Source organism: Globicephala melas, chromosome 1 (assembly GCF_963455315.2).
Source record: "Globicephala melas chromosome 1, mGloMel1.2, whole genome shotgun sequence".
NCBI classification, from domain to species: domain Eukaryota; kingdom Metazoa; phylum Chordata; class Mammalia; order Artiodactyla; family Delphinidae; genus Globicephala; species Globicephala melas.
The window spans coordinates 60,940,728-60,964,862 of record NC_083314.1 but is presented as its reverse complement, the minus strand read 5'-3'; the positions used below and the strand labels follow the sequence as shown (position 1 = coordinate 60,964,862).

The 24,135-nt window shown below is 34.7% G+C and overlaps 1 protein-coding gene across 5 annotated transcripts in view; it reads left to right on the top strand.

Annotated features, from left to right (window-relative positions):
- The window catches only part of DCAF6 (DDB1 and CUL4 associated factor 6), a 173,967-nt gene that overhangs the window by 103,921 nt on the left and 45,911 nt on the right, over positions 1-24,135 (top strand). For 4 of the 5 annotated variants that reach the window (XM_030875551.3, XM_030875554.3, XM_060296767.2 and 1 more), the window contains 3 exons: positions 4,764-4,823; positions 18,892-19,009; positions 23,528-23,643. In XM_030875551.3, coding sequence (XP_030731411.1) covers positions 4,764-4,823; positions 18,892-19,009; positions 23,528-23,643 — 294 coding nt within the window. The remainder of the gene's footprint in view (positions 1-4,763; positions 4,824-18,891; positions 19,010-23,527; positions 23,644-24,135) is intronic. The other variant, XM_030875555.3, reaches the window with a different exon arrangement.

Sequence of the window (24,135 nt, the reverse complement as noted above, 5' to 3'; positions counted from 1 at the left end):
TTTGTGAAAGGCTAAGTGTAAGATGAATCTGCCTAATACCTAATTTCTGTAGGAAAATGGGATCAAGCCATCAAGCCATTTTATAGAAATAATCTACATTTTAATGAGATCAAATGGGAAGGCGCGTGATGGCAATATTTCTTGGCAGTTGGAAACTAAAACATCATTCCAAGGCGCCAAGTGCTATTTAAAATGAGCTAAATAAGATAGATGTTAAGGTATGTTTAAACAATGGTTTCCCCCCCTTCTTTTCAGCTGTGAAATCAGAATTTCATGGAGAAGTTCTAATATAAAATACATAAAAGTGACACTGTTGTGATTGAACATAAAGAGAGTTAAGAAATGACAACCCAACTCCTTGTCCTTCTTGCCACCCCCAAGCCACCTCTGCTCTCTGAAGCACACTTTGAAAACCACTCCTCTGAAAGAATTTTTGACACCTGTAAATGATAATTATTCATAGCTAATTTCCAAACTTTTATTTTTCAAAGTCAGTGTATATATATTTTTAAAATATTTTCAGTTTAGTTTTTTTTAAAAAGTGTACTTTTTTCTAGGCTTTTAGGAAATACAACTCATTTCTAGTCTTCCATTTTTTTTTTTTTTTAATCATAATGAGATGAATTTGCCTTCATCAGATCACTGCCTGGGTGTTAGACTGACTGAGTTCTTGTCCCTGGCCCTATGACAAATGACCTTGGGCAGGTCGTTTGGCTGCTTTATGCCTCAGTTTCCCAATTATTGATTTATTTAAGTAGCGTGGCCTGCCATAATTTATAGAGATGGCATAAGAATGGGATGGAGAATACTGTATAAAGTTTTTATACTCCTAAGTAGAACAGTACACATAGTAATGGACTATCTTAATTATAGTGACTTTAACTTACTACCTCAAGATGTCCTCATTTTATGGCCATGTAAGGTTGATAGCATTCAGGGTGGTTTTTTTTTTTTTTTTTTTCCAGTACGCACGGGCCTCTCACTGTTGTGGCCTCTCCGTTGCGGAGCACAGGCTCCGGACACGCAGGCTCAGCGGCCATGGCTCACGGGCCCAGCCGCTCCACGGCATGTGGAATCTTCCCGGACCGGGGCACAAACCCACGTCCCCTGCATCGGCAGGCGGACTCTCAACCACTGCGCCACCAGGGAAGCCCGCGTTCAGGGTTTTGAATGAGCTGTATGTATGTTTATCAGATGAATGCCGTAAACAGCTATGGCAGAGGCATTCAACATATGGCTGATTTTAAACCCAACTCTTTTTTTCCATTTCAGGTCCCCTGAAGTCTTTGGTTGCTGGCTCCTGCTCAGAGTGACAACACCCTGTGGAGTCTGCTGGTACTGGCCCAACCACCACAGAGCCCCACTGGAGCATGGAGCCAGCCTAGAGAGGGTGTCAGGTAGGAACTGTTTTTTCACTTTATGGCACGGTTTTGCCGATTGGAAAAGAAAAAAGTAAATTTTATACCCCTTAAAGGGTATAAAACATTGGTGAATATTTTAAAGGGCTTTTCAAAACTGAGCCATATTGGAAAAAATCAGCACTTACCCTGTCCTGTGCAAGCAGGTTCTATACAACATCCAGGTCCCCACAGTGTCCGTGATGTCAGTTACACGTAGCTCTTCTCAAACCGATGCGTTTGACCCAGGTTTTTAGTGATTATAATAACATAAGCAGTTAGTAAATCAGATGTAATGTTGACATAGTTCTGCAAGTACTTCTTAACTACTTTGAATGATAGGGTCCTGAGCAAAACAGTGATGGGTCTCTTGGCACTTTAAATGCGGGACCATGCTCCATGTTTTTCAGAACAGCCTCCTATCATCATTTTTCATTCAACACCATGTTTCTGAAAAACAAGCAAGTAATAACATATATGCTGTCTAAGTAGTTTACATGGATTATCTCATTAAATCTTCGCAAGAACAGTATGTGGTAGATATTGTAATTATCCCCATTCTACAGATGGAGAAACTGAGACTTAGAGACGTTAAATAACTTGCCCACGGTTACAGTATTACTGAGTAGGAAAGCCAGATTTGAACCCAGGGAGTCTGACTAAAGAGTTCTTGTTACTTAGATTATAATTCCTTATTTTTTTCTACAGTTGAAAAAGTTCAGATGTTAAGGGGCTAAAGAATTTTCTCAAAACTAAAACACGAAATTTTTGGAGATACACAGTAATTAACCATGAGACACCTTGAGCTTAGACTGAAGGAGCTTTTGCTTAAAGTTTATCTCTACTTTAAAAATAATAATAATCTAAGATATTTCCAATAGGCTGACCAACTGTATTGCATTTTGTAATAAATTATCATTGGACCATATGGTCAGATTTTTATTTTGTGATAGTGCTTTCTAGAAGACATTTCACAGAAAGATGGAATAGAGTATGCAAACACTGAAGCAATCAGCATTGAACTAATACTTGTTTGTCTTTTTAATATTAGATATTCTGATGATTATTGTGTTAACATTTGGAAATATTTCTGTAAGTTGGAAGATATGGGTATTGTATTTCTGAATATCTAGTGATATAGAAACATTTTACTTCAAATGTTTTATGTGACAGGAAAGTAATCCTTCCAAAAACAGTTGCATGGTACCCAAAATTAAAAATAGAATGGAAGCAATGATCAAGAAGGATTTCTTCTTAAAGATTGGTCTTCAACATGGAAAGAACGACAACTCCCCAGATATACACGATATCTGTGACAGACTGTAAAACCAAAACGGAAGCCCTTTTAGCTTAATATCTTTCTGTCTTCACCTAAACTTTGTTAATATTTTAAATACTTCAAGAGTTTGAAAACACACAATTTTGTGGAGATGATAGCATTCCAGATCCTTTCTCAATGTGTTTTATTTAAAAGCTTACATAACATGCACTTTAATAAGATTTGTACGTTCCATAATATTCATGAAAATATTAAATATTTGAAAAAAGATTGCTTGGAGAGTTGTTACTTTTCTGAGGGTTCTTAATGAGAGTATAATGAAATGTATAACAAATCCAAAGGGATAAAAAATATTTCATAAGAGGCTTTCTAGGAAGATTTTCCAATATTTATTTCACTGTGAGTCACATTTTTATTGTTTTTCTTAAAGAATATAATTTTGTTTGTCTCTAAAGACTGACTCATCTGCTCTTCAAAAAGAACATAGATAGGAATGTTGTGTCTAATTCTGAGATGGATATTTGAGAAGTCTTAGAAAAGCAAAGCAAAGCATAGCTAGATTAGGGAACCGATTAAAATACTATCATTCCTGCTTTCTTTTTTGTGTAATACAGATTTGTTGAGCTGAATATTCTGATGAAGAGGTGATAAGTAAGGATACTTTAAGTAAAAGCTATTATTTAAATAATGATCATGCTTTATCAAAATCTAGTAATACAAAAATCTGTGAGCACACTGGTTATCTCAGAAGGTAGACAATTTAAGATTGATACCAGTAGTCCCAGTAGCAGGATTCAGACTTTTTAAAGTGTACAGATTGAAGCAGTCAAGTAGTATAAAATTGCTAAGAATCAAGGATATTTAAGAAACTCTTAGCTATTGAGTTAAGGACACTCTTAAATCAAAATATTTACATTTGGGGGAATAATGTGCCACTATGAATAGAAACCGATCAGTCAAAAGTGCAGAGTTTTTTTTTATTAACAGCATTTGCTATGAACAGAGCATAGGCTGTTAGAAACTAGGAATTATTCTTACAGTTAGTAGAGAGCTATGCTTGCTATCCACATTTTCCCTCTTCCTGTAGCTTCACTAGCACACTAGAACCCAAGCCAGGAATAGTAGCCACCTCCTTCTGTTCCCCAGTGCCTTTCTTAGTTACCAGGTCCCTAGGATGACCAGGAAGGAAGGAGAGTGTTGGATCTAAAAATGGGACTTGTCCTCTGTCACATAGCTAATTATTGTCAAACCAGGGTTGGAATCAACACTGAATAACTCTAGACCGGTGCTTTTCCATTTTATCATGCTGCCTTTTGTTATACCAGTGTTTTTCAAGCAACAGAATCCATTTATTTATAAAACAAATTATTGTACATAGAAATCCAAAGGATAAAAATAAAATGTTCTGTTTGAAGCCAAGGTGGAAAGCATGAAGCCCAGACCATAAGCCTTCTCGTTGCCTCTCTTTTCCTTTTCTCACCGGGCACCTAAAGAAACCTAAGCCTTCACAGTACAGTTTTAACATGCACAACATACCACAGAGTTTTAAAAGTCATCTATGTTTCTGTAATGGTAATTACTTCATTGAATATTTCTCTTATAAACTATTTTCTTTGTCATAAATCTTCACTGGAGCTCTTTTTTCAGCTCAACATAACATCTAGCTAAGTGTAGTGAACATCTTATTTCAGGCTCTGAATCCTCCAATCCAAAATGAAAGCCATCTTGAGGAGCTGGAGAGAGGGTTTGAGAAGAACAAGGAGTCTTCCCTTTAGCGAGGGAGATACACTGTTTCTATTTTATCTACCTTGCACCTTGTGCCTGTGCTAAATGAATTTGATAAAAGGTATATGCATGGAAGTAGAAGAATATTTTCTCAACTCATTCTCAAAGTTGCTAAACGCTTGCCTGGAATAACATATCTTAAGCACATGGCCCTGCTTACTCACTGCTTGGGAAACACACCACAGTACTTACTTCTATTCCCCAACCTTATACATTTGTTTCTTAAGCTTAGAGATGATCATAACATTGCTGTGCAGTTTTCTGCTGCTTACTTTTAAGTTGAAATCTCATTTTTGTTTCAGATTCTCCTTCTTCTGTGGTTAACAAACAGCTCGGATCCATGTCACTTGACGAGCAACAGGGTGCGTGCAACAGGAGATGCGCTATGCCCATCCATCCATAGTTTTATGGCAATGCATAAACCAAGCTCTCTCTCACTTTTTCAAAGCATTTCATTTTGATTACGGTCTGATAGTCAGTATTTTGTGGGCTGAATTACCTTAGGTGGTATTATGCACAAAGGGCCTCCTTGGCCTATACAAATTATTTTCTGTATAAGCTAATTTCTACCTTTGGCCCTTTATGCCAACTTTGGAATCTCTTCCTATAATGGTATTATAATGGATATCATATCGATCCTTTTTTTAATTCTAGCTATCATAAAATTGTGTAGAACTGTGGATGTGAGGTTAGCATATTACCTAGTGGCTAATTTAGAAAAAGTTATTTGAACATAGTAATGTTCTGTATTACTGCATTGCTATAATAATGATACTTGATTTTGTGTCTCACTTATCTGGTAGTTAAACTCCTGATAGCTTTAACTTTAAGGAATACAATTATGAATGCAGAGATAAGCTCCAAAGCCACCAATCAGAAGGGAAAGTAGCTTCCACTTCCACTTGCACTTTTGAAGTAGGAGAGGTATAGAATCCACCTTGAAGCCTTGAGCGGAGGCTGATGAAGTAGATTTTACAAATATTTTTAAAAAATTAAAAAAGAATAACTTAGCACTATAGCCGTAAGCTTTAGTTGGCTAAAAGTTTACATATGTAGGATGACTCATAGGTCAACAGTATCGGGGAAATGAAATATTGAGGAAGTACCTATTTAGTGTGAAATAGATCTAATTTTAACTGTCTTCTTAGAGAATTATTCAGAAACTAATTTCGAAACAAATTAGAAAACTTCTGTACATCTGATCTTACTATTCTTTATAGACCTGAGTTGACAGATATTTGCTATAGATTTTTCTGTTCTTGAGAATGAATGAATGAATTAGTAAATGAATTTGAGAACTAAGAAATTATGCGTGCTTTATCTTTATACATTTATTGTAGAGGTATTATCAGTAAAGAAGAATTAAGGTATAAAACAATTATAGCACTATATTATAATATATTTTACTACTGTTTAAAACTGCCCTCTAATGAAATAATCTGTTTTTGGTAAGGCTATATGAATGTAAATATCACCAGAGAGTTTGTAGCCAAATTCATATTTTATTTAATCTTACAGAATAATTTCCATAGAATTACATTGAATATTATATTTAAGTTGGTAATTAATGTACATATGTTACGGCATATGACAGAAAGAGATGAGAATATAGGATAACTCCCATATTTTTGCCATCAATGCCTGGGTAAATGATGGTGCCATTTACTAGGGTAAACTAGTTCAGAGGCAGAAATCAAAAGGTCCTTTATTTTTTTGGCCATGTAAAGTGTGATATGCCTTTTAGTCATATGAGTAGGGATGTTATATAAAAGGTCAGATATTGCATAGGTTTGGCAGAAGCTGCATGATGATAGACCGTCATCAATGTAGCTTTGCAATAAGTTCTCTGAGCAGAAATGTTCTAATGACAGTGTATCCAAATGAATTAAATCCTGAGCTTTTACATGCCTTTTTGTTCAGCAGGATGACATCTTTTAAAGTACTGGGGACTTCTACATTATAGGCTTATATTACCTAAAGATAACCTCTACTATACAAGTTAACAGAAACTTCCCACAACTGTCTTTCTCACCTGGACTAATGCAGTAACCTCTTAACTGGTTTCCTCACATCCACTCAGGCTGTATCTCTTCTCCACCAACAGCCAGAGTGAACTTTTAAAAATGTACATCTAATCATGTCTTTCATCTGCCTAAAACTTTTAAACTGTGTGCATTTGCCCTTAGGCAATCTAAATCCATACCACTTGGCTTGCAGAGCTGTACATGACCTGGCCCCTTCCCTCACTCACTAAGCTCTTGCCAATTAAGCCTTCTTTCAATTTTTCTAACACTCTAAGCTCGTTTCCCTCTCAAATCTCTTGTATATGGTATTCCCTCTACCAAAAATGCTTTTCCCTTTAGCAACTTGTACTCATCAAAACTCACTTAGATATTACTTTCCCAAAAATAATATGACATTCTAATCTGAAATAGTTCTCCCCTCTTTTTCTCTTTGTGACCTGCTATATTCCTTCGTTGCATTTGTCAAAATTTGTAATCATACGTTTATTTAAGGGATTGTTTGTTTAACTGCCTATCTTTCTCCGTGTTCTCTAAATGTTTTCATTCACTATAATATATTCAGTGCCTAACATCATATCTGTTTTCATTAAACAGTAAATATTTGCTGAATGAATGAGTAAATCAATTCTTTAAGCAGTGGGATGCTATAGAAATTATTCCAGCTTGGGAGAAACATGACCAGATTTATGTCTTAGATCATTTTGGCAGCTTTATAGATGCCTGATTGGAAGGGAATAAAATTGAAAACAGCAAGACTACATAAGAGGCTATTGCAGTAGGCCAGGTGAGAGATGATGAGGGGTCCAATCTAAGGTGATAGCAGTGGGAAATGAGAAGAATAGACAGGTTTTAAAAAATATTTAAGAGCTAGAATTGATGGGACTTTGAGACTGATTAGTTATTAAAAATGAGAGAATGATATCCAGGTGTCTTGATAGGGTGATAGATAGTAATACTGAACCAAGATAGGGATTTCAGGAGAAACAGCCAGTTATAGGGGGGAAAAGGTACATGCGATTTTCTTGATATGTTGAGTTTGAAGTACCTTTGGACATCCAAATGGAGAAATATCATAGACAGTTGGATGGAGATATGATATGTTTCTGGAAGTCAACAGAGAAGCCTGAGATGGAGATAAAAATTAGGAATCGTCAATTTACAGATGACAGTTGAAACCACGAGAGTAGATAAAATTGTCTAGGAAAAGAGGAAAGTCTATGCTACAGGGAGGAAGCAGAGAAAAGTATCTGACTAAGGAGACAGAAAAGGAATGATCAGAGAAATAGGGCAGAAAGAATGCTATAACCAACGTCAGGAGAAAAGAAAAGTTCAAGGAGGAACTGGTCAGTAGTGCATTGTGAAGCAGTGAAAAGACAGAGAAATGTTTTTGAATTTGGCACTATGTGGGTTACTGACTGCTTCGGCACTGCAGTTATATGTGGAGGCAAAAGCCAGATAGCAGTGGTTTGAGGAGAAAGATTTCTTTAAAAAAGTGGACACATTGGTATGTAGATGACTTTCAATAAGCTCAATTAAGAATGAAAAGATAGAGAAAAGGTAATGTCTGGGAGGGAGTTACAATTTCAAAACTGAGCATGTTTATAAAATAAGAAAGAATCTTCGTAGAAGAGGTTAAAGGTATAGTGAATAGTTGATGTCCCCAGATAGGCTATTATTTCAAGTTTTAATCTTTGTCAAGACCCTTGTTCTCTATTTTACCCTGTAGAATGGAAAAAGTAGTACATTTAATAAGTTTTTCCCTGAATATATCTCTAATGATTATTTTAAGCATATTTTAAATGTCTTTTTCATACTTTTAAAAGACACTAATATATTTTTTAATTGATAATTCAGTTTTATATTTACCTGACAGTATTCATCTTCCAGCTGTCCAGGTGCTTTTACATGTTGCTTAATTTAATTTCCCATAGTACTTCATAGATTTTCTTTCTTTTTTTTTTTTGATTTATTTTTTGGCTGTGTTGGGTCTTCGTTGCTGCGTGCGGGGTTTTCTGTAGTTGCGGCGAGCGGGATCTGCTTTTCGTTGCGGTGCGATGTCTTCTCATTGCGGTGGCTTCTCTTTTGTGGAGCACGGGCTCTCGGCGAGCGGGCTTCAGTAGTTGTGGCTCGCAGGCTCAGTAGTTGTGGCTCATGGGCTCTAGAGCACAGGCTCAGTAGTTGTGGCGCACAGGCTTAGTTGCTCCGTGGCATGTGGGATCTTCCTGGACCAGGGATAGAACCTGTCCCCTGCATTGGCAGGCGGATTCTTAACCACTGTGCCACCAGGGAAGTCCTAGATTTTCTTTATTTTGAGGTATTACTAGGCTAAAAATGTTACTAATAAAATTTTTTAAATTGTAATTGACTTGTTTCATTGAAAAGATTTCTTTTCTTTCAACAATTATATACACATTCTTGAACTGGTTGATTGCAAACAGTGTTTTTGCTTATTTATCTTGAATTTTTTTAAAAAGCACCACACTTTGTCTAATATATTTAATGTAAACCTTAAGGCCATAAATGCAGCTGCCTGGTTGCCTCAATAGTTTTTATTTTCTTTTATCAAAATAGTTTTTAAAGAAATAAATGATAGGGAAATAAGAAATAAATGATAGGGAAATAAGTGTACAGCATGCACATTGTTTTTATCCTGTGATAAAATACTTTGAGCTACTCTCCAAATTTAGGGCTGTGGGTACACACATTGACAGCCCTTCTGTGCTAATTAGAAAGTATTTGAATAAGCACAGTTATATCTGTCATGCATTTTGTTTGGTTTGAACAATATATTTTAATAAGTAGTTTTGATTTTCCTTTTATTTATATCTCTGTTATAACCAGTATATTTTAAGGGGGAAAATCCTCTTTGGACCTATTTCTCTTGCCTCTTACTAAAACTAACAAATTTGTCCCGTTAAAAATATTTAGGCCAGAAATTCCCCCTTCTTTTATTAACAATAACAACAATAACAAAAGAAACCCATAATCTTAACATTTAATTTTTGAGAGGATATGAGGAATTAATTTTGCCTGAGTTTTAAATTTTGGCCATGACTATAGCAAGTTACTTTATATTCATTTTACAGTGATAATCATTAAGTGGAAGTTGATAATGCCATTAAATTTGAAACTTACACCTATAGGCAATTGTGCATCTGTCAGACACTCATTTTCTACTCTAGATTTAAAGAAATAAAAATGCTAATTTGTAGGCATTAGAAACATAAATGCTAATTGTCCATTATTTTATATAAACAGACTTCTTTTGACATTAATAATATGTTTACTCACAGAAAGAGACTTGTGGATGATCAGAAAGCAGTGAAACAGATTTTACTAAATCTACTAGGGTAGATTGGGAATGGAAAAACTGGACCTGTCTTGCATTAAGTATTATTCCCTTAAGATTATATACTGGGCTTCCCTGGTGGCGCAGTGGTTGAGAGTCCGCCTGCCGATGCAGGAGACACGGGTTCGTGCCCCGGTCCGGGAAGATCCCACATGCCGTGGAGCAGCTGGGCCCGTGAGCCATGGCCGCTGAGCCTGCGTGTCCGGAGCCCCTGCTCCGCAACGGGAGAGGCCACAACAGTGAGAGGCCTGCATACCGCAAAAAAAAAAAAAAAAAAAAAAAAAAGATTATATACTGTCACCAAGTTGAAATTTTATTTCAATAATATCATCTTGATGATAGTACATCAAGCAATATTTTAAATTGCCATTAAATGTACTTTGACAACTCTGATTTTTATTAAATAAATATCAAATGATTGAAGACTGCTGTATTAGTGGGACAGATAAGTTCAGTATTCATCACACTGGACTACCTCTGTATATGTCATACTTTAAATTCTAGAAAATAAAGTTAGTGAAATCAGACTTCATTTAGATTTTTTTAATATTCCTTAGAACTAGTTATCACTCAGTTGCTTAGAATGAAGTAGCTAATCCCCTTTTCCCCAACTACTAGTCTAGGTTCTTAAAGTTAGTGATGTATTTCATCTTTTGGAAGTTAAACACTATTTAATTTTTATTGCATATGCTTACTTGTTCTACTCTCCTGCTAACCAAATCAATATCTATATTTCTAGTTACATTGTTTTCTAACTCAGAATTGTCTACGATAAAAATAACTGACATTTATTGAGTTTTTAATATGTAACTGGCACTGTGTTAAGAATTTTGTATGTATTATCTCATTTGTTGTAATTTAATGAGGTGAATACTAATGTAATCCTCATTTTACTGGTGAAGAAACCAAGACTCCAAGAAATATGTAAAGACAAGTAAAATAAGTGGTAGAGCCATATTTGTATATCTGTTTCATTAATTCAACTCATATTAAATGCCTGTTACCTTGTAGCAAATACTGGGCTTGGCACCAGTTTGCATGAATGAATAAAGCTAATGCTCCCTGTGCTTGGAACAGAGTTGATTAATAATAATAATAATGATAATAATAATAGAGTTGATTAACCATAATAATAACAACATAGACACTTACATTACATTTTCTTTGTGCCAAACATTACTTTGAGCAATTTTTATATGTTTATTTACTTAATCCTCACCAAAGCCGTATACAACAGGTACCATTATTATCCCCATTTTCAGATGAGGAAACTGAGGTAAAGAGAGGTTAAGAAACTTGTCCAAGGTCACACACTGTGTGTCTGTGTTAGAGATGTGATTCAAATCCAAGCAGCCTGGTTCCAGTGTCTGTGATCATAACCACTGTCCTTTGCTTCATCTAACAGTAAAGACAGGTGATGAGAAAAATAAATACAAGTGTCCTAAGTGTTATAAAAGAGGAAGTAAGGTTCAGTGGGGAGCATATGAATGTGTCTGTCTCTTCTGGTAGGGGGCCAAATAAGGCATTCCTGAGGATGAGACATTTTAGCTGCAATCTGAAAGATGAGTATGAGTAAGTTAGGTCAAGGAGAGGGAGGAAAGGGGATCATGAATAGCGTGTGCAGAGGCTCTGAGATAATCACATTAGAATGACTAGAGGAGTCCCAGTATGGCTGGCGTTTGCTCTGGCTTCAAGAGATAGGTAGAGTCCAGATTGAGAAGGACCTTTTAGACTTTTTTAAGGTTTTAGATTTTAATTTAGGAACAGTAGGAAACCAATGAAGGATTTAAAATAGGGAACATGGCCTGATCTGGTTTGTTCTGAATAGAGTATGAAAAATTGGTTAGAGACTAATAAATCACTTAGGTGGTTCTTCTGGTAAGAAGGATTTTGACCTGATGATAGAAGTAAGGTAGAGATGTAAAGAGATTCATGACATATTTCAAATGTAGAGTACGTGGGATTTGATGAACGAGGCAAAGGATTGAGGAGGAGTCCAGAGTATAAATTGCAGTAACAACTCTGGAATTTCTATGTGGGGGGGTGGTTTAGCAATGGCAATCTGCTTGGAGAGAGCAGGGTCAGGGTGTGTCTTAAATCTGTTTTTGTTTTTTGTTTTGTTTTGTTTTTTTGCGGTACGCGGCCCTCTCACAGTTGTGGTCTCTCCCGCTGCGGAGCACAGGCTCCGGACGCGCAGGCTCAGCGGCCATGACTCACGGGCCCAGCCACTCCGCGGCATGCGGGATTCCCCCGGACCGGGGCACGAACCCGCGTCCCCTGCATCGGCAGGCGGACTCTTAACCACTGCGCCACCAGGGAAGCCCTTAAATCTGTTTTTATACAGTAAATGCAGTGTTTTGACTTAGATTATACATTTATTTGTGGTGGTTTGGGAAAGGTAATAATAGAGACTAGCAGGTGACATTTCTAGGGCTGCAAGGGTAACTCCCAAGTTTTGACTGAGTACAATTGATTGGCTACTTCCTGAAACAGGTGACCCTGGAAAAGGAAGAATATATGGGAGAGGATATGTAGAAGGAGGTGGAGATCACAAACTTAGTTTGAATATGTTGATTTGAGTTATCTGTGTGAGGCATCCAAGTAGGAAAGTCTGTTGGGCAGTTGATTGTATCGTTGTGGCATTTAGCAAAGATGGCAGAGCTAGAGAAGTAAATTGGAGAATTTTCTGCATGTAGATGATAATTGAAGGTATGAAAGTAGATGAAATCATCTAGGATGAAAGTAAAAAGTGAGACATCTAAAACATCTCAAAAAAAATCAGAAAAAATTCCAGAATTAAAATTTTGCTAGAGGAGAGCTGATAAAGGGGATGGAGAAGTAGCAACCACATTGAGAGGTAATAGGTAAAGTAGAACAGTGTGATGTCATGAGATCAAAAGAAGAGAAATTTTCAAATCCAAGAGAGTTGTCTGTTTGCTGCTGAGAGGCCAAATATAAATGGGTTCTAAAAAGTCTCCACTAGATTAATCAACACGGAGGTGATCAATCTCATTAGTGAGGGCAGTTTCACCTGGCTGATAGGGGCCAGAGTAGAGTAGGAGAAGATGAAAAGTACTTCTCAATGGAGATGAGAATTAAGAAAAGTACTTCAAAACGATAAGCAAGGAGGACAGTAGCTGGAGGGGAAAGTGGTTAAAGACAGTGTTCTAAGCTGTCTACCTCATTCGTTCATTTTCATCTGGAAGTCACATTTTGTCACATTTTTTCATCTGGAAGTCACATTTATTCAATCAGAGTATGACAGACAGGTTTGATTTTTTAATAGAGAATATAGGTGAGGAAACAGTCATAAAAAGAAAAATCTTGGATGAGAATTTTGGCAGGGTTTATGTGCCACATGGGGTACACATTTTTACTTATTTTCTATGTGTTCTCCCTCCAAACTGAAAGTGAACTAGGAATAGAAGACTTTTATGAACAGAGGGGTATAAGACTAGCAGTTCTGAAGTACAGGGAAAGAAAGCCTAGGTAGCATAGGTAAAATGACTACTACATTTCAATCCATACATTTTAAATATTAGAGAGAAAATGGAACCAGGCACAGTCTGAGTCTGTATGTATCCCAACCCCACGTTTAAGTTCAATGCACATTTCTGTGTTATGTCATGAAAAAAGGTATTGGATTAAAATTATTGTCATTGATACACAGGTTGAGTTTTGATTGTCAGGAAGAAAATTTGACTAGGGTATTATTTCCAAAAGATTACATAGGAGAGATTTCCTAGTAAATATCAGTATTAAAGTTGCACTTTGTTTTTGGCTTTCATAATTAACTATTGTTAATTTCTGGGTAAAGTCAGATTGCACTAGTGAGAACACTCAATTTTAGAATAAAAGCCTTGCTTCACAGTCACCTATGTGGTGGATAGGAGTTCTCTGTTTAGAATCTACTCCTAGAAACAGTTTCTGCACTTTGAATCAGAATATGCTTCCTTATACAAATGATTGGAAGACCTGGATATCCAGTAGTCTGAGGTATGCAGAAAAGTTACAGGTTCCTGACCTATAAAATTGGAAAGTTTGCATTGGCCTAGAAATTATACTTGAGAAATTTGCCTTTTCTTCTATGTATGCCAAGCAAGTTGGGGTGCAAAATTTGCGGAGATAGTTGAGCTTTATCATTGCTATGTCAGTGCTTTTTCAGAGGATTTCATCATATATTTTGTTTCCTTTTAGATTGATTTTTATTTTAAACATTTGGCAAAATTGAAGGAAAAATATTGACAAGTTCCTTGTGCAATAGAAAATCCCTGAGGCAAAGAATATATTATTTCTATATGATCCACAGGATATCTAAGCTACTGTAGGTGATTAATGGATGATTGTACAGTTAGAATGGTGACCCAGCAGCAGAGAAAATGTTGGGCATAGTGGTTCTAAACAAATTATTGTGGCCATATGCTACTTAATTATCATCATTTTGATAACTTTGTTTAAATTTACACATAGGATGGGCCGCCAGGGATATCCTAGCTAAAACACCAAACATCCATATCAATATTTAGATGATATACAAACCTAGTTACCAAGATAGCATATTTTATTACTACTTTCAGCATGTTTTTTTAGAACCACAAATGATTAATTTCATAGTTGAAATGCACAGATTGAATGGTTTGAAAATATGTGTATTAACCAAAAAAAAGTTTATTTGTGGTTCTTACTGTGAATCAAAGCTTGAAAGATACCTAATTAAAGTTCAAAGAAGTTGCTTTCAAATTGTATTCCAGCCCATTCTGAGATTTTTTTCTGAGCCAATGCATTAATCTGAAAGGGCTCTTTTGGGAAAGGAGCTCTTAAATTTGCTTCCCAGAATCTTATGTTACTGACTATTCACTTCTAACTCCAAAAACTCTTTTACAGGATATTGTCTTGATTTTTATGTGGTTATGACTGTGCTTGCTAAAGCATGTTTTTTTTTGTTTTTGTGTTTGTTTTTGCGATACGCGGGCCTCTCACTGTTCTGGCCTCTCCCATTGCGGAGCACAGGCTCCGTATGCGCAGGCTCAGCGGCCATGGCTCACGGGCCCAGCCACTCCACAGCATGTGGGATCTTCCTGGACCGGGGCACAAACCCGTGTCCCCTGCATCGGCAGGCGGACTCTCAACCACTGCACCACCAGGGAAGCCCTAAAGCATGTATTTTAATGGCTGGTCATTTGCCTGGATAGAGACTGCTCTAAGCTACTAACATCATCAGTTGTTTTTAATAATTAAACTACAAAGCAATATATATGGCCATCTTAGCAGTGTTGAACAAGTTAAAACTGATTTTTCCCCCCCACTACACTGTCCTTGTGCTGAGTGCACCACAATTAATTTTATTCTCCTATAATGTTTTTAGAGTGAGAAGAAATAGTTCAGTCTTTCAGTGCCCTGGAAAAGATACAGTGTAGTTTTCCAATACTCTGATACCAAAGTGACAGTTTGGACTACCAGAACTTTTATCAGTTAAAGTTGCTGTTATGAATTATGCATCACTTCTGAGAGATAACAATACCAGCAGTTGATATTTCTTAATTAAAATATTTATTTAAGGAATCTTATTTTCTACTGAGTATTCAAATTATTTCCAAGATAGTATAGTAAGTAGCAACTTCATATAGAAAGAAACTTAGGTTACTAGAGAAAAAGAATGTAGCTCATTATCATTTCATCATCTATAAAATGGAGATTAAAATATGTGCTACAGAGATTTAACAAAGGATACATATATATCCTGGGACATAGTAATGTTCAAGAAATTTTGGTTATTGTTATGATTGTGCGTTCTACATAAAGTCATTGGGTTTGGTGAAGTTCTAAACCCTAAGGCTGTTAAATTAAAATCTCTGCTTGTTAAGCAAAATATTTCAGTAATATTAATATATTTCTGTGCATTATATAAGTAAGGCTTTGGATAATACAGTTTTTAGAATGTGTTTGCTAATCCAACTTTTAACACACAGAGCAAGTTATGGAAAATTAAAATGGTTACAAATATTTCTTCAAATAAAGTAATAATAAAATTTATTTTTTAGTTCTTTAACGTAGATTTTTTATAGACCTTTTTAACTTAAAATATGCACTTTATCAGAAACAATTTGTTAATTAATTTACTAGTAAACCAGTGATCTACATTTCCAAGAAAATTTAATTTGATAGGTTGTATATGGTCAAGAAGAGGAGTATTAAACTAGGAAGAGTAGAATGGAACAAGGCTAGGAAATGGATTTTTAAACCTCGGTTATACACTTCCATTAATGCCTCAGTTGAAGAAACCATGTTCTACACTGCATAGTGTTTCTGCCAGAGACATTATTTATATGCAGTCTACAAGGAGATAACTAGACTAGGGGTCTGAAGTATTTGTTGCTAACAGAAATAATGTGATGGGCCAGTTTTACTCCAGGCTGATGACTTCATTGACAACTTAAATGAACAAATTCTGTCAACTATAGTCACTTTATAAATTAAATGAGTACTATTACTGTGTTTTACATGATTTTTACTATATTCCAGAGAGATTAAATAATAACTTGGTAGTAGATAACCTAAGAAGAAGGTTTGAATTAACATTGATCATCTCAGGAAGCTTCTTGCTTTTGGAGGTTGGGGGTGCTCTTGGAGGTTGGTAGATATTTTCTACACCATTTTGACCTCTTAACAGCTAGCTATTTGTCTACTATATTCCTTTAGTCATAGCATGCAAATATCTATAGCTGCCTCTAATTTTACTCAAAAAGGAAGTTTTGATACAGCATTTAAATGGCTTCTTTTTTTAAATTTTTGTTGGAGTATAGTTGATTTACAGTGTTGTGTTTGTTAGTTTCAGGTGTTAAATGGCTTCTTAAAACTTATGCTCCCATAATCAAGGTAGATCTATGAAATTTAATCCTACAATTCTCTCACACCTGCTTTTTCCCCCCCTATTTCTTCTCTACTTTAAAAGAAAAATAATAGCAAAACACTTAACAAAATGTTGTGAGAGATAATGAAAGAAGTAGCCCCAGCTCTACCTCTTAGTTTCCTTGATCATTCATTCAGTCTTTCAGCTATCTTCACCAATTCCAGATCCCTAAGGATGACTGTGGTTTGGGCAGCAGTGGGACAGAAATTTTAGCAACATAACTAAAGAATAAGGGAAAACTGTATGTGGACAAATGACTAACAGCACATTTTTCAAAGATTGTCAAGGATAGGACAGATATTTTAAAAATCCCATTCAGGAATTCCCTGGTGGTCCAGTGGTTAGGACTCTGGCATTCACTGCCGAGGGATCAGCTTCAGTCCCCAGTTGGGGAACTAAGATCCCACAAATCATGCGGCGTGGCCAAAAAAAAAAAAAAAAAAAGTCGTGTTCTTGATCATTTTATGTAAGTTAAAATATGTTAGTTTGGTTATTTTATCAGAATGCCATTTGGTAAAATACGTCCTCTAAAACATTGAATGTAATATTGAATCTTCGAAAGTCATAATGGATTGTTAATTCTTTTTCCAGCAGCTGTTTATATCAAGGACATAATCATAACAAAAGTAGTACAGAAACAAAGTGAATTTGTCAGTTGGTAGGCCAGCTTTATAATTGATTCATACTATTATTTTCAAATAGTAATTAATGTTATAGGAGAGGATTTCTCAGGAGTTAGAAGTGAAGACGTAAGAATTGATAATCCTGAGTTTTATCAGCTTGGCTTCTCATCTCTTGGGGAGAATCCTTTTTCCTTTCTGCTACAGTTCTGTATTTTTAAGTCTTGTTAATTGTCCTCTCACAGGATAAAAGCTAGAGCAGAGTTTCTATGAGAATCTCTTTTAGTAAGTGCTCCACCGTCTTCAAGAGGAATGCAAAAAGATATGTCCTTCATTGCAATATAAAGTGGACCTAATAACCAAAAATCCTAAGTAATTTTGATTTCATTAAGTTGTTAATGCTTTTGTTGATACCGTTTTCAAGACAGAAAGCTTATTTTTAGTACTATTACATCAAGTCCTTGAACTTGTATCGAGAAAACAATTAGGACACAGAAGAGTTTCTTGTATCGAGAAAACAATTATGACACAGAAGAGTTTCCTTTCTGCAAGCGACTGGCAGAAATGTTACATGTTTGATTATATAGCAGTTTTTATTCCCTATATATTTTAATGATCCCCCAAGCTGTTATTCATCATAAAAAGAAAAAAAATTTAAAGCCTTATTCAAATTTGTCTTTGAATATCCATGTACTCCTTTTGGGGGGGGAGGGGAGAAGTGACTTCAAAGTGGTTTGTATCCATTTCTGTAGAGTTTCTTGATTTTTATTTACCATTTTACAAAGATTTTATATGTTGAGATGGATGTATATTATGATTATCACCTATAGACTCTTAAGGTGGAATTGCCTTTCCATAATTTAGAAAACAAAGTTCTTGCAAGATTAGTCAGGAGAAGAGGATGGAATTATACCAAAACGTACGATCTTATAACATAGAGTTTTAGAAAATAACAGAGCACAATAAATTTTCTTCTCCCGCCTCCTTCCCAATAGTGTACAGGCTGTAATCCCTCCCTAGATTATAAGTCTATGAATTTGAAAGAACAGAAAGAATTTGATAGCATTTAATTGCAGCAAAGTTTTTACTAAACAACTTCTTTTGGAGCCCTTGCATCTTACTTCTCAGTGTTTCTGAAGGAGCCAATGATAGTTATTCTTGATGCTGTAGCAACTGAAGAAAAAGATCCTGAGCGTTCCATTAAATAAAAGTACCAAGTTTATAAAGTATGTCATTGCATGTTAATATTCTTTGATTCCCTAAAAACTAAATATGGTTCTCAAATGTGTGTGATTTTCATCTGAATCAAAGGGAGTCATGTACACAAAGCTAGAAAATGATGCAATGCCACTTTTGAAATATAGAGTGTTTCTATAACACTTGCTTTGAACTTTAAGTGAGAACCATGCAGATGTGAGAAAGAGTTATGACAAGGACAACCTAATTTAAGTTTTATAAATTTTAGGAAATGTCATCTTTTTATTGGTTTCAGAGACTTTTTTCAAATGTTTTAAACACAATTTTCAGATAACAATAATGAAAAGCTGAGCCCCAAACCAGGGACAGGTGAACCAGTTTTAAGTTTGCACTACAGCACAGAAGGAACAACTACAAGCACAATAAAACTGAACTTTACAGATGAATGGTAAGTTAATATTTTTGTGAAGATGTTCTTAGCCATTTTGTAGGATTGTATTAGATATTATTTTTAGCACTTCATCATCTTTGTTTTGCAATAATACATTGGTTCTCAAACTTTAGTGTGCTTCAGGATCACTTGGAGAGCTTGTTAAAACACAGATTACTAGACCCCACTCTCAGAGTTTGAGATGGAGTCAGAGAATTTGCATTTCTAAAAACTTCCCAGGTGATACTAATATTGCTGGTCCTGGGATATTTCTTCTGATAGAAAATGCAAAAGATAAAAATAATCAATCACCAATAGACCACCAGTGCAAAAATTAATAAACCTAACATTTTGGAGCTTTTTGCAGTCTTGGTCCTATGTAAAAGGTATGTGTATGTGTATATATACGTATATATTTTTGGTTTGAGTTTTAAAACATGATTTTAATCATACCTAATATATTCAGTTCTCCCCTGCATTTATTTGAGTTAACTTTATAGTAAATATTCCCACAATACTACTTAGTTTTCATAAGTATTATTTTCTGTATAACAGATTCCATCAAGTGGATGTACCATAGTTTTACTTAACCATTTCCCTTTAATTAGGCAGTGAATTTATTTGTTTATTTTTACCAAATAAAACTATAATGAATATCTTTGTTTACAAGCTTTTTCCTACCTTTAAGGTTATGGATTTGGGATATTTTTCTAGAAATAAACTATATCTAGATTGAAAGATATTACAAAATTATTTTCAAAAGGATAATCTGTTATTACATTTCTCCCAGCAGCATATGAAAGTACATGTTTTGCTGTCTCCAGACCAATGTTCAATATATTCATTTATTTGTAACATATATTTGATTTTTAAATTATTTTTATTTAATTTATTACTGGTGAGTTTGAACTTATTTAATAGTTGTATAGATTCTTTTTAATGACATTTCTGATTATATTTATTGTTCATTTAATCTAGTTAAATCTTACATTAAAAAAAAAATCTAGTTATGTGAACTTCTTAAATTCTTTGCCACTGTCTCATTGCCTTGTGTGTGAGAGAGACAGCACCCAAAATTTTGTATTTGAATTTATTACTATTATTATATAAATTAATATATAGATAATCAATCTTTCTTAATATATAATTAATTATATATTAGTATAATTATATGTGATTAATACAGGGTGATTATATTAATCATTTAATAACCAATATATTAATTATCCTATATGATTAATATATTATTATATTAACATATTTAATTGTATATTATTATATATTATGTTAGTATAATATATAATATTGCATATAAATAATATATAATATAGTTATATATTGTTTATTAATATATAATTAATTATATGTTGATATATGATAATATTTATTTATTCCAATTCACTGGTTTCCATTTGTGTTTCTGTGTGTTTTTAAATATTAAACGCTTCAATTAAATAGGATTTTCACATCTTATTGAATACCTTTCTACATTCCAAAGACTGTTCTAGACACTGGGAATGCATCAATGAAAAAAATAGACAAAAATATCTCTGCCCTATTGGAGCTTACATTCTAGGTATGGGAGGCAGACAATAAACATAATAAGTGAATTGTGTAGTATGTTTGATGGTATTAAGTGCTATGAAAGAAAATAAGACAGGTAAAGATGTTTGGGAGATCTAGGGAAAGGGTAGGCATCATTGAGAAGATGACATTTGGACAATTTGAAGGGCAAGAAGGAGTGAGCCATGCATATATCTGGGGGAAGAGCATTCTAGGCAGAGAGAAAGCCAGTACAATGGCTCTGAAGCAGAAGCAGTCTTAGTATGTTCAAGGATCTTTAAAAAAAAAAACAATGTAGCTGGAGTAGAGTGACCAAAGGAGAGAGTAGTAGCAGATAAGGTCAGCCAGGTAAGTGAGAAGGGTCTTTAAAAGGTTAAAGGATATCTCTGGTTGCTGTGTAGAGAATAGGCCTTAGGTAGAAGCTGGGAGACCAGATAAAAGGCTTTGGCAGTAAGCAAGGTGAGAGGTAGTGGTGTCTTGGACCAGGATAGGAGCAATGGAGGTAGTCAGAAGAGATTGGATTCTAGATATATATTTGAAGGTACCGTTAATAGAATTTCCTTAGGAACTCTAGTGTTTGACCTCAACTTTTAAAAATAATGATATCTATGGCCCTTTTTCTTAGTACATGATTTAAGATCACAGAAGATTGTCATAGTTATTCTTAAGTCTTTTCTATTCTCATGTTTCTGTACAGAAGGGACTGATATCTTACAAACAATCTCATCTGAACATTTTTTAACCAAACATCTTTAGTCCCACTCTTCTTTTGAATGCTACTTTTCCTTCTTTAAAAACTGACCATGAATTATATTCTCTTATTTCTTTATCAAAAAAGTAATTAACTTTTTTCTGATTATGAAAGTATTCTGTATTCATTGTAAAAAAAAAAAAATTCAAAAGAGTATGCAGTCTTTTTCATCTATGCCAGCATGGTGTCTTGCTTTTATTTTAGTTTCTTTGATCCAGATAAGGCAATTGAGCACACTGACCAAGAGTTTGGGCTCTGAACCTGACTAGCTGTTGAACCTCTCTAAGTATCAGTTTTCTCATCTGAAAAAGGGCATATTTAATAGAACCTACCTCAGACTTTGTTGGGAAGATTTAATGAGAACATGCAGAAAAAGTACATAGCACTTAGCACGTGATAGGCTTTAAATAATTGTTAGCTACAATAGTCATCTTTTATAAATTGCCTTTCAAGTCCTTTGCCCAGTTTTTTACTGTGGTGTTTATCTTTTTCTTATTGATTTATAAGAGCTATATATTATAGAATTAAGTGAGGGTAATATCATTTGTCTTTCATTCGTTGCAGATATTTTTCCCAGTTTGTTGTTTGTCTTTCAGTTTACTTATGGTAGTTTCGCTTTATGGTTTCAGCCTGTGAGCTGATACTCCTTGTCCTTCCCAGGATTAGGGGGAAAGTTTCTTCTTGTTTTCCTCTTATAGTTCTGTGATTTTATATCAAAAATATATGTTTAATCCTTTTACAATTTATTTTACCATAAAGTATGATGTAGAGCTTATAGCTCAATTTTTCTACATGGCTTTTCCCTTGTCCCAGTACCATTTATTGAGCAATCTAGTCGTTTATCTGTGATTTAAAATGCCATATTAACACACGCTAAATGTATTTACTTGATTACTTTGTCTTTTCCACTAATGGCTCTGTATTCCTACATCAATGCCATAATGTTTTAATTATCATAACTATTCTACATTGAGCATTTTATTTAAGCCTGTATCATAGCTTTCTCAATGGGAAAAAAAAAAGATTTATATATCACATTGGCTTCTCTTTACCAAAATTGCTATGCATTTCTTTCTGGCTAAAAAGAAATATGTGTTCATTGCAAAAAAAATCAGAATCTAGAGAGAAATTGAAAAAAATCACTTACAGTAATCCTACTGAGATGACATTTAACATTGGTGAATATCCTTTCTGACATTTTTCTCTGCTCATATACCCATGTAGATATACGTTTTTCTTAAAACTATATTATATATGGATGCCCTTTTAAAAAAATCAAATTGACTTCTGCAATTAACCTAAAGAGATTTTTATAAAATTTTGACAAAAGTTCCATGATAATTTGCATTGTTTATTGAGTCACTGCTGTTTGTCTATAATTAACGTTTTTTAAGTTACTGTAGCTGTTCAATTTCTTTTTCTTGTTCACATCTATACTATATTTAAGAAATTGTTGCATTTCTGTGAATTTAATTTTAATCTTAGTCAGATTGTTATACATTTTCCTCTATTTTCCTTCCCACTCAGTCCCCTTCTTACACATATGTCATGATTTGTCACAGAATGTTCATTGAAAATTATTTATTTAAATTGGTCTGGTATTCTGCTCTAGCTAAAAATTTTAACAGAATTAGGATCATCATCAGGTAGGTATTAAAACTAAAACAGAAAACATTATCCTTCTACAAAACCATGGTGCTCAATCACTTGCCGTATTTGAACAACAATCTATAACTGGCAGTGGTCCACAGAGGGCAGTTCAAAGACCAAAGAAATTTCCAGGCCTCTTTTCAAGTATTAATTTAAAAGTAGCCTAGAACAACAAAGTCTAAAAGGACCTATGATCAGAGTCTATAAAATCATTAAGAATTTGAATGTGGTGAACCATCTGTAGTGAGAACAAGAAGAGAGATTATATAATTAAGTTAAAATTCAATAGAGAGACTTGTAAAAGTATATACCAGATCGTAGAAGCATCAAAATAGTGAAGAAGTGGTCCTTTCATATTTTTAAATCTCTTTTTAAATATTAAAGTGGATTAGAATAACCACCTAGACTTTCTAAAGTGATGTTTTTCAAGTACTATTAAAATAATAAATCCTGTATTTTATTTGTAGTCAAGTTTTTTGATCAACTTCTCTAGTTGTAAAATATAAAAATTATCCTAAAAGTTCATGTTTATTAACTTCTTGGTGGGATCACTTATCTTGTCTTGATGGTAGGAGCAGTACTGCCTCAAGTTCTAGAGGAAATGGGAGCCACTGCAAATCTGAGGGTCAGGAGGAATCCTTGGTCCCACAGAGCTCCATGCAACCATTAGGAGGAGAGAATGAAGCAAGTAAGATGTTAATTTTGTTTTTGTCATGACAAAACCCAGTGTTGGATGTTTGCCTATTTTTCGGATACCTCAGTGCTACAGTTTTGTTTCTTGTTTTTAATCAATTACTTTTGCCGCAATAGTCCAGTTACTGCTGTTGATAAACAGATAACAAACGCAAAAGATAAGGACCTTAAGCATTTAAGATGGGGCGTCACAGTAAAGCACAGTTCCCCTCTGCGGACACAGTGGCCAGGATAGATGGTCATCGTACTGACAGTACGTTAGATAGAAATGTTGGTTTGAATTATCTTTACCATTTTTATACCTAGCAGTGAAATACAGAGTACCTATCTGGATTTTTTCAAAGAGTATAGGTGGTTTATGGAGGGAAAAAAGGGATAAACTTTAAACAGGTTATGAGTAAATCCTGTTTCATACAAGAAGTGCCATTTAGAGTATGTTTTTAGAACCCTTTCCTAGAATAGTTTTATGTGATCATCAAATGAAATT